Source organism: Coffea eugenioides, chromosome 8 (assembly GCF_003713205.1).
Source record: "Coffea eugenioides isolate CCC68of chromosome 8, Ceug_1.0, whole genome shotgun sequence".
NCBI classification, from domain to species: Eukaryota; Viridiplantae; Streptophyta; class Magnoliopsida; order Gentianales; family Rubiaceae; genus Coffea; species Coffea eugenioides.
Window position 1 is genome coordinate 39459124 of NC_040042.1, and position 17741 is coordinate 39476864.

General features: G+C 35.4%; 1 protein-coding gene across 1 annotated transcript; it reads right to left on the reverse strand.

The window, feature by feature from the left end:
* Positions 1-12126: 12126 nt before the first annotated feature.
* On the reverse strand, positions 12127-15932 carry LOC113780996 (glutathione S-transferase T1-like). The gene is made up of 7 exons (XM_027326814.1): positions 15758-15932; positions 15541-15614; positions 15366-15429; positions 14627-14680; positions 14096-14175; positions 13190-13395; positions 12127-12623 (listed from the first exon to the last, which is right to left on the reverse strand). Exons 1-7 carry the CDS (start codon positions 15820-15822, stop codon positions 12438-12440), a joined length of 729 nt encoding a protein of 242 aa, XP_027182615.1. The 5' UTR covers positions 15823-15932; the 3' UTR covers positions 12127-12437.
* Between the last annotated feature and the right edge of the window lie 1809 nt (positions 15933-17741).

Genomic DNA, 17741 nt, shown 5'->3' on the forward strand with positions numbered 1-17741 from the left:
AAATTATCATTCTTTTTAATCAATTCGGTCAAGGGTGCAGCGATAGTGCTAAAGTCCCTCACGAATCTCCTATAGAAACCCGTAAGTCCAAAGAAGGTTCGAACATCGCCCACAGACCTTGGTGTTGGCCACTCTTAAATAACTTTCACCTTTTGATCATCCACCTTCATTCCCTATGCACTTATAACAAACCCTAGAAACACAAGCTCGTTAGTACAAAAATTGCACCTTTTGAGATTGGCATAAAGCTTCTCTCGTCGAAATACATCTATAACAACCTTAATATGCTCTAGGTGTTCATCATAAGACTTACTATAAATTAGGATATCATCAAAGTAAACCACCACAAATTTCCCCAAGAATGGACGCAGCACATGATTCATTAATCTCATGAAAGTACTAGGTGCATTAGTTAGCCCAAAAGGCATCACTAACCATTCATACAATTCATACTTAGTTTTGAAGGCAGTTTTCCATTCGTCCCCCTCTTTAATCCTAATTTGATGGTACCCACTCTTAAGATCAATTTTGGTAAATACAGCCCCATGTAACTCATCAAGCATATCATCTAAGCGAGGTATAGGGTGGTGATACTTTACCGTAATGGCATTTACAGCTTTACAATCAGTGCACATTCTCCACGTACCATCTTTCTTGGGCACTAAAATGACTGGAACAACACACAGGATTAAACTCTCACGTGCCCGTCCTTTGCCAAACAACTCATCCACTTGCCTTTGCAACTCTTTGGTCTCTTCCAGGTTGCTCTTGTAAGCTAGTCGATTTGGCAATGAAACTCCAGGGATAAAATCAATTTGATGCTCAATGCCTCTGAGCGATGACAATTCACTTGGTACGTCCTCGGGGAAGATATCAACATATTCCTACAAAAGAGACTTAATCTCGAGAGGTGTGTCAGTATCAAGTTCAGACACATTCAGAACTACTTCTTTTCTAGCAATCATAAGAAGCGGCTGCTCATCTCTCATTAACTTCCTCACTTTCTTGGCTTTTATCAGAAGCATTCGTTTTTCCTCGGATTTTACCTCACTTGTCGAGCTATTTATTGCCTTTTTCCCCTCTCCTTTTGCCTCGGCGCTCACATTTTCTTTTTTTTTTTGCACAATACTTCTCATACTCCTGTTGCAATTTCAATTGGTCTTCATGCACTTATTTTGGGGAAAGGGGAGTTAGGGTGACTTTCTTACTAGTGTTCAAGAATCTATACTTGTTAGTCACACCATCAAAAGTTACCTGCCTGTCAAACTGCCACGGCCTACCTAGTATAATGTGACTAGCCTGCATAGCAACTATATCACATAACACATCATCAGAATATTTATGAATTTGGAAAGATATAAGAACTCAATGAAGTCTCTTTGCACGAGCCCTAGTGATAGGCCTGTATGAAGCTTGCACGCGGTCCTCGACCCCTCGATCACTCGAGCCATGGTTGGCATGCCCACGCACTATGATGCTATCAGTTTCGCTTTATCGCGCGCGAATTAGAAGTCCGCATATATCAAGCCAGAACGGTTAATTGGACATTTAAGAAATTTATTCTAGACTACTAAGAGTGAATAATTATAGTATTAAAGGAATTACATTTGAAGGTTTAGTGCACAAGTGAAATAAACCAGAGAGAGAACGGACACAAAACGCGCGCGCGGGAAACACTATTCCTAGTTAACTTTGATTAGCTTTCACTTTATTTTCCCTCCAAGCTTACCCAAGAAGCCTCAATTGTCAGCCACTCTCTTTTCTCTTCATCTTGCTGGCCGAACTTCACCTTGTACCATTTTTACACCAATCTTGCACCCAAAAACACCATCGAACTTCTAACTACTTGGAGATTCACCTTGGCTTGGGGGAGGGCATCTTTCTCACGATTTTTCTTGGGTTTTGGAGGTGAAAAATTTCTGATTTCACTCAAAAGGGTTGGAGGTAATCATCCAACCATCTAACCTTGGCTTTAGTGGGTTGATCTTTGCTAGGAAGCTTGTAGCTTTATTGTTATTATTGTTGTTTGGATTTAAATGGTTGGAGTGGGCTCTATGAAATCCCACCTTGATGGTATAGGACTGATATGATGATGATGAGTGTTTTTTGTGTTAGTTATGTGATAAACAAAATGAGATTTGTTGAAAAAGTGAAAGGAAAACCGAAGGAAAGTGCATAGGAAGCTTGGCCGAAATCGGCCCTGTTTTTCTCAAAGCTTTGGTTCAAATTTTTGTTGCTCAAATGACCTTGAAACTGATTTAGATATGTTATATAGTGTGTGTAGAAAGTTTCTACCAAAAATTATTTGAATTGGTTGGATAAAAATTGAATTTTGGCAAGAACAAATCTGAAAATTCGTATAATAGTGGTCCTGTGGCAGTGTTTTTTTAACGAACATAACTCTCTGCTCATATGTTGGAATTGAGTGTCGTTAGCGGCATTCAAAACTAGACATCCGTAGTTTTCTAACGGTGTATAATGCACCTTCTAATTCAAACTGAGTCATCTGTAGTGATTGATCAAATTCGGCTGCCCTGTTCTGTTAGTCCAACCAAGCGGAAGTTAGAAGCTACAACTTGTAGCTCTAAATTTCTCTCATTTGCGAATGAATTTCAAAATGATTTCTTCTGATGAAATGTAGATCTGTGATTCTAGTTTCCAATTCCACAGACCACGCCCAATTTCAAGTTGTATTGAGTGAGATATAGCCAATTCCCGAACTGTACCAAAGCTGAAAAACCCTAATTATTGCTAGCCAAATGACCTAGCTTGACTTGGGACATGTTGTTTTGAAAATTTTGGTGTCAAACACCTACCAAATGTATATTAGATGTTTCCTGGACCTTAGTGTCACCAATGAACCAAATGGGAGTTGATTTCCTTGGGCAAAATGTTTGAAAAGGGAAAAGGAAACAAGAAGACAGATTTGTTTTCGAAATTTCTTAAAATTTGGTAGTTTTGTTAACTATCTTTCCTTACGAGTTTTTACGTGAAATTTGATAGAGGAGAAGCCATCCTATGTAAGTTGGATTTTACAAATTTTTGTATCATTCCAAGACCATTTCGATGCCCAACTGAAGTCCCAATGTTTGTGTTTCAAATCTGGAAACTCTTGATCAGTAAGAAATTTTCAACCAACTTTGAGCTACTATATCTTGACGCTCAAAACTTCGATTCTTGTTCTATTTGTTGTGTTTAAAACTTTATTGGAACTCTAATTGTTTTGTAAATTTCAGAGGCTAGTTCACTTGCTGTGAATTTTGCCGAATTTCCAAAGTTTGCCGAAAACCAAGACTGAAACTGTCTTGTAGTGCGAATCAGCCACTTTAAGCTGAAATTTGAGTATTTTGCATTTAGAATTTTGGAAAAGTGTCTTCTAGGAACTTTTAATATTTTGAAACTAGTTTACAACGGTGTCAAGTTTTCCAATTTTGGAGCTACAGAGTGTAAGATATGATTTTTCAAATATTGCTCCTTGAAACTAAAATTTTCGAACTTGAAGGGAATTGAGCTTTTAGAAACTCTTTACTACCCTTCGCTATTGAATGACCATTTTAGACTTGCCTTTATGAAGAAAATTGGTTTTTCCTTGCGTTATTAAACACCACTTTTGAATCTTGAATTTTGAACAAGTAAAACTCTATTCCATGACATTTGCTTAGATTGTACAAGTGTATGATCTCTTTTGTTAACAAGAGACTTACAAGCAATAGTGTGTGATAGTTAATTATTATTTGCTCAGGCACTCAAGGGGACCTTCAAGAGGATCTCACAGTGGATGCGTAAACCCTCAATTAGGCACTACTTCCTTGTTTTTGATTGGCGAGTGTCAAGTGTGTGAAAAATTTGTTACGTGCTTAATTGTTATTAGTGATTGAGTATTTTGAAAATGCCGAGTCGAGTGTGTACTTTATTGTACTCGTTCTCATTTAAGTGAAGTATACATGAATTATTTGAAGTGAATATTTAAGTGAAGTGTTTCATTGATTATTTATGCTATGGTTGCATAAGTCGATTGGAGTGAATCTTCTCGACTCTTAGTGGTACTAGTGAGGGATGCCCAAATCTCATTGGCCAACCTTGAATTCGAGCCGGCACGAGTTTGGTCGGGAATCTTGGTAAACCATGAGAAAAACATAAGGTTGATCTATTAAGAGATCTTGCTTGGCATACTCGAGTAGTATTGCCTTATATAAAAGAAGAGCGGCCCGGTACTGGGGTATGTAATGATGAACGGAGAACGAGTAAGTGAAGTTTCTACGGACTAAATACCGACCCGGTTGACGGAGTGTCATTGCGGGGAGGTAATTGATCGAGCATTGGCGAAGCAAGTGGAACTTAGCTCTTGAGAGCATCCGTATCCTTGAATTGTTTCTATTTACTTTTGTTATTCGAATTGTTAATTACCTGAATACTACTGTTTTATCTGCTAAATTGTGATTGCTACTTGGATTACGTGCTTGCATGTATGTTTCTTGGCCTCACTGAGTATTGGCTCATCACATTAGTTTATTTTTCTTAACAGGTTGGATTGGATGATTTCGAAAAAAGCATACTAGGTTATACTTTTGATTGGAAATCTTTCTTGTAAATGTTTAGCCGATTTTTAATGATTGTATTTTGGGACTTGATGTATCTTTTGAAAACATGATGTAAGATTTGGATATTTAGTTAAAGAAGCGACTTTTCTTCTTTTAGAATTGTATTATTTGATATGTATCGTTAAGTTTGAATTGAATTGTCTTGGGTCCTGTCGAGAGTTGGGCAGGCGTCCCGCGGATACCCTTGGGTTCGCTTTTGGGAGAAGTGGGAGCGTCACAAATTCGACCTTTATCATGGACAAATATGCAGGTCAGTTTGGTTCTAAAACAGGGTAGAATTACTACTAAGTGCTGGAAAATCGTACATAGAGCTAGAAATCTCGTTTCAAAGCTTATAAATTCATCGATCCTCATAACATGGCTAAACCATTCATAGCAAGGCTGTCCAATACCTTTCAAAGCTGAAAATTTTAAGCTAATAAGCAAAACCATGAAATCTTCTATAAAATCCATCACAATCAAGTCATGTGTTGCTTAAATTGCAAAATAAGAAAGAAAAAGAGAGGTTTCCAGTATAATACCTCAAAACCCCCAAAATAAGTTGTAATACAAGAACTTTTTTCCTCCCAAAAGTTTCACCAAGCTCACCTCCAAACTTTCCCAAAGATTGATCGGAGTGGATTCAAGTTTCATGTTAATTTTCTCAAGAATCAAGCAAAATATCAAGTTGAAAAATTTGGAAATTTTTTCTCTTCTCCTCTCCCTAGAGTTCGGCCAACATGAAGAAAATGAAGAAGAAATGAAGCCAAGAGAAGGATAAGAAGATAGGAAATTGGTTTGGTTAAAGTTGGATGGATTGCCGCCAAGTGTCGTCACATGGTTAAATCTCAAATTTTTCTTCTTTTCCTCTTTTCTTTTGGTCCAAAATTTCGGCTGACTTGAGGGATATTTTGGGCTGGTTTTTCTGAAATAAAAGTTAAAAGATTAAGGTAATAAAGTAGTGTTCAAATAATGTATTCAATCGGTAGCAAACGGCACACATCGGTTCAAGCCGATTTTCCTTAACTCGTGCGTACTTGTGTTTTTATTTATGGTTCACTCACTTATTATTGACACTTCTAATCACACACTTTTTCTTACCCAATACTCATTCTTATCCACCAAATTTAGTACACACATCTCACCAAGTGATCACACTACCAAAATACACCAAAAACACTCCAAAAACCCTAGTATGCACAAAAAAAAACCTAACTTATGCCTTTTTTTAGAAAAATCATAACTTGAGTTATAAATGTCAAACATTCATATAACTTGGCCTGTTAAAAACTATATTTCAAATACTAATAATCTTTAGAGGACACCTCAAAGAGATTCAGTTCATAAGTTGGTCTAAATTGAGCCATAACCTACTATAACATTCCTATTGTTTACTTGTGCAAGACAGAATTTTCACTCAAATTTGCCAATTTTCTAAAATTTATAGAGATTGAATCAAATTCTGAATTTTACACCGTAGGAAGCCCTATGAGTTTAGTTTCAAACGCAACAATCGGAACTCAATTCTGGCTTTCCTATACGAAGTTATAACCAATTTTCCAAAGCTGTGCAACGCCTCCTACAAAAATTTCTAGATTTTCTAACAACTTGAGATTATGAAACTTTTCTTAATAAAATTCACTCCCTTGACTCATATTCAATCAAGGATCTAAGGCAAGTAAGTTCAAATAAGAGTTATAAAGACAAGTAAATTTTCAGGGTCTCACAAACCACCCTAGTGCATGTGTTCGACTATCGACACTGCCTCATTATCTATGTCATGGCACATAATGTGATTCCTAAGAAGAGTGGCCAACAAAAAGTTCAACATAGCGACATCTATTTCTTTGATCATATGTTTCATAATCGGGATTCGCCTTAAACTCGCATCCCACTCCCAAATATAATCATTAGCAACATAAGGTTGACCGTTCGAAGAAGTGCGACTTTCTATCGACTGGGGCTTTCACGTCTCCTATCCTTAATTTTTTAGTAGAAAGGCGTAAATGTGGAGGGCATCCCATAAGCTCTGGTGCAACCTATAGAGGAGTTAAATGTTGCCACTCTTATTGGCATAGGCATTCCTACGGATAATTTTCCTCGCCCAGAAAAAGATAGATCAAGACAAACCAGTCACGCTGAGCAAAGTGAACCGATCCCTCTGCTTCTGCTGGTTCATCTACTTTTGCCGATCCATCTATTTTTGTCGGACTGTCCACTTCTGCCCCACCACTGCCAGCCTTCCAACTGGCTCGACTTTTCGACATTCTAGACTGCCATCAAACTCAAGGCGTTAAACGACTTGATAGGATCGATGCTCACTTAAATACCTATGATATTTAGATGCGTCATATGGAGGATCATTTAGGCATCACTCCACCTTGCACTACTTCTAGAACTAGTGGTGATGATCAAGGATCCGTTGGTGCTAGTGAGGGAGATGTTGGGCAAGCATCTTGAGCCTCCGATTTGCTTTGCTTTTATGTTCTTTTAGCTTTTCTTTTCTTTTCGTATGTAAGGTGATGTTAACTTTTTATTTTGCATTTGCTCCATTTCACAATATTCGTAGATGTTTAAGTGTTTTGTGAAGGTTCGTGCGTCATACACACACACATAATGCATACATAGATATATGTGTGTGTATTTATACATACAAAAAAAGCATAGAGAATCTTCAAAATGCCAATTACCGTGTCATAAAAAATAATTTCATCATTCTCTGTAACAGCACAAATTTGAGCTTGAGCCAGTGACCTAAAGTGTGTTTGGATAATGGTTTATTCGCCAAATTTTATTTGATTACATCATAAACATATTTTTAATAGTTTTTTATCTTTTCAAGCATTTTTTTATTTCGCATACATCACATTAAAAAAAGTACTACTATATTTTTTAAAAATTATTTCAAATAATCTCCTATTCAAACACACTCAAGTTGCCTTGAGTTGAAGACCAAGATGCGAGTATAAACGAGTCGAGTCAAGTACGAATATTATCTGCTCGACATTGAACAATTTACCGGTATTCGATCTCAAGTTTGAACTCGATCAAATGCTAAATTTAATGTTTGAAATTGACTCGATAAAATTTAAGACATCTCCAAAATTTAAAGTATCTCCAGATTGTGTTAGAACTCAATTACTTATAGGTAAAATATGTAAATTATCTAAAAGTTAAGGCATTTCAATAATTTTGTTCAATGAGTACTCGAGCACAATATCATCTCGAATTTGACCCAAATTCGATCATCTATCTAGTTAAACTGCTCACAAATTACTCGCGAATAGCTTAATTATTGATTGTTTTAGACCAAGGCTGATACATGCCAATTTGTTGTGGCCGTCCCATTGGTTGGAATGGAAAGTGAGAGATACTGCCTGGACATAATGATGTTGCATAGACATAATGAGAGGCACGTTTAATCACAGAACAACAGTGGACCCTCCCCTTCTCATCTTACTAAGATTTTCATGTCCTAAGTTACAACCAAGAAATCCTTAAGTCTCAATGGAGGTGGAAGATCAAGTATTCAATTCTTGTCTCTCACCAGTCACTAGTTGTGGCTTCCCCTCCCTCTCCCCTTATATTAGACTGGAATAAATTATACAAATTGTTATCGTTGTTGATAAAAAAAAAAAAAAGGCTACAAAAATCACCGGTCAAAATGCTAGCTGGCCAGATCTTTCCTCCCTCTTGGTTTTCTTTCTTCTTTGCTCATTGTGTTTGTTTTTCTAACTTGATTTGGATAAACATGCTGTGTAATATATTTCGAATATGCATATAACACATGTTCTCAAATTTTGTTAAGATATAAGGATTAGCATTTAATGCACTAATAGTATAGTAATTTTTGCTTAAGATATAAGGATTAGCTTTTTATGCACAATTTTCCTTTTTATTCATCTCAAATTATAGTGAAATGAGAAGAATATAGTTAATTTTTTGCTTCTCTAAAGTATTCTTATTTAATACACTTCTTTATCATTAAATACAACCTATCTTATTTAATATAGTCAATTTTTTCAGTTTTCCCCTCAATCTCTGGGGCATACTGTATAACCCATGTTCTAGCACATGTGTTTATTATTCTGTTTTTTCCAATTAAAAAATAGTAGAAAAATTATTATGGGTAAAAATAATAATGATAATAGTAATTTATTAATAGGATAGGGTAAAGGATTTGTTAGGGATTAATAAGGGGATAAGAGTTCATAATAAACTAAAACTCTTATCTAAACCACCTACTAGTGGGTAGTGCTAGGGTTTAGAGTTTTATCAAAACAATAGAGAGAGAAAAAAAATAACACCATCCCTACCTTTCTTTCATCTGCCTCCCCTAGAGCAAGAATCAACTAAGAGTAGAGGAGAAGAAGAGGACGTCGCTGTCGAACAAGCAGGCGATTAAACGCCTAGACCTGTAAGTTCCGAGCACATGCTAAAATTCTTTTTCTTTTAAGTCTATATAATTCCATGAATTATTTTGAAAATTTCGTGTATATATGCATGATGATATATTTAGACTTGTAGGAGAAATTTAGGAAATTTAAATTTGGATCGATAGGGATAAGGTGCTAAATTTTAACTATGGGGTAGGATGGAATTGAAATCTTTATTCTGTTATAAAAAAAAAAGGGAGAAGAGGGTGTTGGAGCAGCGGCCCCGCCGCCGCTATTGTGCGTCGTTACTAATGCGCAACACAGAAAATTTGGTGTGTGAAGGCAAAGCCGCCAGCACCTGCTGGCGACATGAAAAGGTTGGCCTTTCGGCCAACTGAATAGGACCAAAAAAAAATTGAAGTCAAGAATTACCACGCTGCCAAAGCTTGACAAAAGCTTTGGCAACACCAAGTGAAGTAAGAAACAAAAAGGGCCAGGCAAGGACGGCCAAGGAAAAAAATATATAATAGTAATAGTATAATATATATATATATATATATACACACACACATTTATATATAATGGCAAGTATATTTGGATTAGAAAGATAGCATGGGCTTAGTGGATATGCAATAAATAAATTATAGAAATAAATGGAATATCTTCTACGAACTAACATAGGAATTTAAAATTTCAAACCCAACCTAAAGATAATTCTCGGAGTAAAGATTAGTTATCTAAAATTATACTTAATTGATTAAGTCTAAGGTACTTAAATAGAAATTTAAAACATCTTAATCTAACCTTATTAGATTAATTTAGACAATGTAAGATGAGTTTTAGATTGTTAAACGAAATGCTTAAATTGATGATAATAATAATAATAATAATTAATAAAGCAATGATAGTAATAATAATAACAATATAGATATGGATGAAATAAATTAAGGTTATAAACGAAAATAAAAAGATAAATACAGGTGGAATAAACTAAGACAATAATTATAATGATAAGTCAATATATAACACCTACACATGCACAAAAGTGGAAGTAGAGAAAAAGATAATAGTAACTGATTAACAAGTATATATAAGTGGTAATAAAATAAAATAGCGGTGACAATGATGATAATAAGAATGGATAATAATGAATTATAAATATGTATAGTGAGATAATAGTCAAGATAATAAATATGATTATGATAATTATTTTCTTCTAAATTAGGAAACTTTACAAAAAGGAAAACTTTCCAAATTAAGAAACTTTCTAAAAATAGAAGCATTCCAATTTAGGAAACTTTCCAAAAATAGAAATCGTCCAATTTGGGAAAATGCTACTAGGGTTGATATTATGGTCTAGACATGAATCTTCGACTTGCTCAGAGTCTGTATATTTATGCATCCGTAGGAAATATCAACTAATTAGGAAATCTATGCATTTGATAGGTACGACACAAGTTCAAAAGACCTAAGGTAGCCCCACTCGAACAGCCAGACAAAGGTAGGTGATACTTACCCTGATTTCAAAAGTTTAAAGTGAAATTTTTGTTATCGATTATATTTTTACATGTTAATTTGAATTGTTTTTTTATTAAATGATTTACTTGACTGTTTAAGCAAGTTCTATTTTGACTATAAAAAAAAAAGGATCATGTGACTTATCTGAAACTTCTTGATATGTTATTATATACCAAATGAGCTGTATCTTTTATGAAATCAAGAACTATGTGTGTAACTTGTGAAATGAATTTATATCAAGAAAAGTTCAAAATAGTCATGGAATAGACAGTAGGGGCTATAGTCCTGTCTAATAGTTATGGTAGTCTGGTATAGAGTCCGGCCGATTGACCTATGTATGTAATGAGACCAATCAGTAGTCATGAAATCTATTGATCGCCCTCCTAGAAGGGGTTTAATCTCTAGGTTGAGTACTCAGTAGCCGGTCATTACATGTACTTGTTATGAGCTGATATGAAATGATTTATGAACTAATATGAAGAGACTTATGAGTTGATATGAAATGATTTATAACTTTATGATTTTCCATGTATAGTTATTAATAAGATACTTTTAAATTGCTTGTCACTCGTTACTATTGATTGTTTTATAAACAACGTTACTTTCATGATTATGAATGTGAACGATGTGCAAATGATTTGATTTATATCTATACATGTACCTATAAAGTTATGAATGCATGGTCCAACAGAGTGGTAGATATTACCTATTGAGCGATTAGTCGCTCAACCCATTTTTTACCATCTTTGCAGATTTTGAAAAGTATGAGTTGATTTACGTAAAAGATTCTGAGGATGACTTTTATTAGTTTTTAAGTGAACAGAAGTTAGCATGCTAGCTACTTCTAGTTAATTTCATTTGCTTTGTTTCTGCTGTTTCAACCAGAAAATAAATGTACAAATTTATTGGATATTCGTAAACTAACATTTATATGATGTTTGTATCGCACTTTATTTAGTTATACTATTTAGTACTTTTAAAGTTTAGTCTAGTTAAATGTTGACTTGAGAATACGGCGGACGTCGCGTGACGGGCACGTGCGGGCTTAGGGCGTAACACATACCCATCCCGCACCAATGTTCTTTCTATTCTTTTTTCTAGGAACATTTATTTCTTCAAAGTTTCCAAATGCAGATAACTATGTCCCCGAGCTCGGGGTTTAAATTTAATGTCACAATTCATATTTTATTTCCTCGCAGATTTATATTGAAATAATAAAATTATCCCTCCTAATAAGTCCAAACATTGCACTTGAATCTGACATTTTGTGCACATCTGATTGTAGGACCAAAAAATGGGTTGCAGCATTATCAGCACCATTATGTTGTATAGCAAATTGGACTTTATTGCCTTCTTTTGTATGTTTTGTAGGGAATGACAATCTTTTGACAAATATTAATCATACTTCACTTTTTATAACAACACTCCCACTATTATCTTTATTATATAATTTTATATTTAATAAACTACATAATTAAAAAAGATGGGGAGAAGACCATTATGAAAAAAATGAAATCCAATCTTTATTATCAAAGGTAAATCGATGAAAACTTTGGAACCTTCTTTTTATATTTTTGCATTGCATGTAGTTGACTCCTCACTCCCCAACCCCTAATGCCCCGTTTGCAGTACGGCATTGGAAAAGAGACATATGGAGCAAATTTGAACAAATCGGACGGACATGAAACAGCGTCGGACAAGCATGGCTGGAGCTTATTGTACCAGATATTACACATTCTTTTACTTGAAATTAGCTGCAACAGTAACAATTTCTCTTCTAGCATGCATATTCCCACTACATAATCGGTTTCCAGGCTTTTTTACACTACAAACACAAACTGCCCTTATTGCCAAACTGCCTTATTTCTTACACCAACATCTGAGATCATGATTGGATTCTGGAAATTCTATAGGGCTTCAACATATAGCAGCAATCCACATCTTTTGAATCCTAAGCAGCTTGTCAGCTGGTTTTCGTCTCACCACTGCCTGCACCAGCCAGCGCCTTCTTTATCATCTCTTTGTTCTGGAAGACAGCAGCATGAATTTCATCAAAATGAGGTTGTATTGCCTTCTTTGTATCTTCAACCCATTTCCGAACTTTCTCATATGGGTCCAATATCCGTTTCTGAAGCTCCTCATCCACAAGCTACATTCAAAACCAAGCTGAAATGAGAGTTCATCACAATAGAGTTGTTCATACAAGATTTCTTCGCAAAGTCAAGGTAAATATAAGAAAAGATAAGGCGTAAAAGGGCCCTTGCCTACAAGTTTAAGCGCCAGAAGAGTGAACAAGTAGGAAAGCAAGATCAGAAACAAGAAAACTCTAAAAAGACGGTTGTTCCAGTTTAGCCATAGCTCTTCAAGCATTGACAATAAGCCATCTCAATCAACATGACTCATCTCAACAAACACAAGGTGCGAACCAGAATCATGGCCATAGATTGGGTAATCACTTTATCCTAGAAGTCGACAAGGACTCAAAGTTTTCTATTAAAATGTGCATCCCAGCAAGTGATACTACTATCCTGGAAGAAACCTAGCTGAAGACGAGCAGAAACAACAGGATGACTATTTCACTTGGGCTTTCAGAGGTACAGCTTTTTTAATATCTAAATCACTTTTCAAGAGGTTGATATCACAAGGTTGATATAGAAACTATCAACATGTTTGCAAAGAAATACAACTAACAAGAGGAAAGACACCTTTTTTTACCTCAAGTTGCATAATTTCACAGACCAAACTCAGGTCTGCTATGGAGGGTTCAGAGTTTCCCAGCAGAAATGGTCCATCACCCTTGAGCCAAAAGGATTCAATCTTTGCCAAAGAAGCTGACAGGAGCTTTTCAGCTTCTGCTGCTGCTTGAGGATCCAAAGGCCGGCCAAATAAAGGTGCAAGCGTAGTATTGAGGACTACCCCAACTGTCAAGATAAGCATACTTCAGAATGCGGTACAACATTAACAGGTAAACAGTGCTGATCATGAAGACGGAAAATAAAAATGAGACTGCTCTATATGTAACTGGGTCATTTTTAGACAAAAATCCAGTTATTCAAAAAGATTAATTTTTCCTTCTGCACTTCTTCAATAAGGGATGGGCGGCCAACAAACATTTACTGCTCCAATTGCCAAATTTTAGGAACAGGCCAGCTTACTCAGACTAAGATTTCTACTATATCCAGTAACTCTACCATGATTCTTAGACTTCTTCACATGCTGCACTTGGGTTTTGATAATAAGTTCAAAGTATTTGCTTGTTTCGACATTTTTGCCCAATTGGTCATGGACGTTTAAGTGTTAAGTGACCCTCATATATACTCATCTTTTTGCAGTCTGTTAAGTGACTCTAGCAAGGAGACGAGAACAATGTACCAGTCATTCATCTCATGTCTTTTTGTTCAAAAAATGAGAGGTAGATGTCAAAACCCAGAATTCCCACAGGGAAAATTGAGCTCATTCAAAACCATCCCAGATCTTTCTTATATTATTATCAAGATTCACCCTATAATTCCCTGTTTAATTTTTTTTGTAATTTGGTGACAAATAGCTTTCCAATAACACCAGACCACAGATAGAACAAGAATAGTTATAATATAGTGCTTCAAAACCAAAGATTAGCACCTGAACCCCGTCGTATAGTGGAGTGATGCCAATCTAAAGCTGAGTCAATCTGTGCTCTTTTGAACACGTCTGCAGGATACCTTGGAACGTGAATGTTCAGAGTAATAAGAACTGTGAAATCAATAATTAGAGCACATTCCAGCATCAGCTAGTGGAAACGCTGAATGTAGAACTAGGATTAGGACAACCAGTTTGTATGGAATATCCGTGTATTCTAGAAGCATGCCCACTTATATAAATACATGAAAACCTTGACTTCTGATTTTGTACCCTTTCCCACTGTCCATAATTAGGGCATCAAGAAAGATTAGAACGGATATCCAAAGAAAATAACAGACGTGAAAGCATATGTAGGATCTATAACTGGCCAAAAAATAGAGGCACTTGTAACGGTGCCTGCTTTTGGGAGTCCATTAGCATATTGAAATAAAATTTAGGGGACGACTGAATTCATATTTGTCTTAGAAACTAGCATGCGTTTATTTAATGTGAAACACCTTCTAAACTAGCATGCACAATGATGAGACTTACCAATGTTCTGCAATTCCAGGAAAACCAGTTGCCAGAAATCGAAGGATAGCATGACTGCAGAGGACATTAGATGTGTGAATTCCATTAATATTGCGCACAGAAAGTCCAGGGATCAGTTAGCTAAGACGGGTAGGAGAAAATGAGATCAAATAAATGGAGACTAGGAAAAAAATCCAGAAAAAACCAGAGCAGCCACTTGTGCTTCATTAGTTTCCCTTCATTTCTTTTCATTTTTCCTTTCTTTCAGGGAGGACTAAGGCAGGCCATCAGTACCAGAAATGGAAATGGAACTAAGTCTCAACTTATGAGTATATTACTACAAATCAATGTCAGTAAGACCGAAAAGAACCTAAATTGACATCATTGGATCGGTCTCAATTAACATAATTTCATCATATATCAACCATAACAATTTGCATGACGAAGAACCTTAATTTGACACACGGGATCATCACACTTCCCACAGAGAGAATAAGAGGGGCACCCGCTATCCAATATTCAAAAGATTTAGTTTTACCCCTTGAAAATTTTGAGATTTTTCAAAAGAAATCTTTCTAAAGCATAACAATTAGCAATTTGAAAACTATAATTTCCTTTATATCGCACTAGATGCTGGCCCAGAAGCAAAAATTAACGCACAAAACCATAAGAATAAAAACATATCACGGTTCTTTCTCCCATCTGATGATTAGAAACTAAAGAGTCCTGTACATATCTTCCAGCTTCACACTTAAATTACCTCTCAAAGAGCCTGAATTTTCCATCAACTTCTATTGCTGGGACTTGCTCCATGGGATTGATTGCTGAAACAAGATCAAATTCATGATTATATTCCAGAAAGGAAAAGGCAAAAATCCTGTCTTTATATTTTGACCCAACGTACAAGAAGACTGTACAGCAACATACTTACTCACCTTCGTATTCAGGAGATTTGTGCTCCCCTTTAGCCAGCTGGATTTGGACTTCTTCAAACTCAATCCCATTAGCCCTTTTCACAGACAAGTCCAAGAGCCATGAAAACAATTTAGATTGATTAATCTCAAAATGAAGAGAGAGAGAGAGAGAGAGAGAGAGAGAGAGAGAGAAGTTAGAAATCAAGAAAAAAGAACCAATGCATTAAAAAATCCTTACTTGCAGAGTATGAGAACTGCCCGTGATGGCTGAGACCCGCGATCAGCAAACACTTTTAACTTCATCTTGCTCTTCAGGGGTGGTCAGTAGTGAGGGATTAGAGATGAGGTTCCAGCTCTTGCAGATAGCAATTGAGATCTGATGAGTAATGAGGACTCGCCCCAGCCTTTATATAAACATTTTATCCGGAGAAAAGCGCGTATGAAAGTTGTTTAAAACGTTGAAAGACCGGAAAGACTGGGACGGCCGAAAGAGCGCCACAGTTAAATGGACGTCCGTCATATGGGACCCACGTGGCGCAAACACAAGTTTAAGCCTTAGAGTGATTTAAGCCCATAGGAGTTTAACGATTTTAGTTGGCTTATTGAGATATGGACGCTCTCCTATAATTGCAGAAGAACCGATCCATTTACGATTGCAGTTCGCTCCATTTACGATTACGAAATCTCTTAAGTGTGTTTGGATAATGGTTTATTTGCCAAATTTTATTTGATTACATCATAAATATATTTTTAATAATTTTTTACCTTTTCAATCATTTTTTTTATTTTACATACATCATATTAAAAAAAGTACTACTGTATTTTTTTTAAGTATTATTTTAAATAATCTCTTATTCAAACACACTCAAGTTGCCTTGAGTTGAAGACCAAGATGTGAGTATAAACGAGTCGAATCAAGTACGAATATTATCTGCTCGACATTGAACAATTTACCTGTATTCGATCTCAAGTTTGAACTCGATCAAATGCTAAATTTAATGTTTGAAATTGACTCGATAAAATTTAATATATCTCCAAAATTTAAAGTATCTCCAAATTGTGTTAGAACTCAATTACTTATAGGTAAAATATGTAAATTATCTAAAAGTTAAGGCATTTCAATAATTTTGTTCAATGAGTACTCGAGCACAATATCATCTCGTATTTGACCCGAGTTCGATCATCTATCTAGTTAAACTGCTCACAAATTACTCGCGAATAGCTCAATTATTGATTGCTTTATACCAAGGCTGATACATGCCAATTTGTTGTGGCCGTCCCATTGGTTGGGATGGAAAGTGAGAGATACTGCCCGTTGCATAGACATAATGAGAGGCACGTTTAATCACAAAACAACAGTGGACCCTCCCCTTCCTATCTTACTAAGATTTTCAAGTCCTAAGTTACAACCAAGAAATCCTTTAAGTCTTGATTGAGGTGGGAGGTCAAGGATTTAATTCTTGTCTCTCGCGAGTCACTAGTTGTGGCTTCTCCTCCCTTTCCCCTTATATTAGACTAGAATAAATTATACAAATTATTATCGTTGTTGATAAAAAAATTAAAAAAAAAAAAGGCTACAAAAGTCACCGGTCCAAATGCTAGCTGGCCAGATCTTTGCTTCCTCTTGGTTTTCTTTCTTCTTTGCTCATTGTGTTTGTTTTTCTAACTTGATTTGGATAAACATGCTGTGTAATATATTTTGAATTTGCATATAATACATGTTCTAAAATTTTGTTAAGTAAGATATAAGGATTAGCATTTAATGCACTAATAGTATAGTAATTTTTTGCTGTAAGGATTACTTTTTTATGCACAATTTTCCTTTTTATTCATCTCAAATTATAGTGCAATGAGAAGAATATAGTTAATTTTTTGCTTCTCTAAAGTATCCTTATTTAATACACTTCTTTATCATTAAATACAACCTATCTTATTTAATACAGTCACTTTTTTCACTAACAATTGCTTCAATATATGTCTTGATGGTGCAATATACCATCATTATTATTGTTTAATTAATGTAAAGGTATAATGATTAGTGATATTTCTAATATTAATATAAGGGTGTTTTAGAAAAATGTTAGGCTAAATTTAGTTTTCCAACCAAATTAACTCATTTTTCTTAAATTGTGTAAAAAATTTAAAAACTATCAAAATGAGAAAGTGGGAGCATTTCTTTTTTTTTTTTAAGCAAGAAAGAGATAGTATTTCTTGTGAATGCC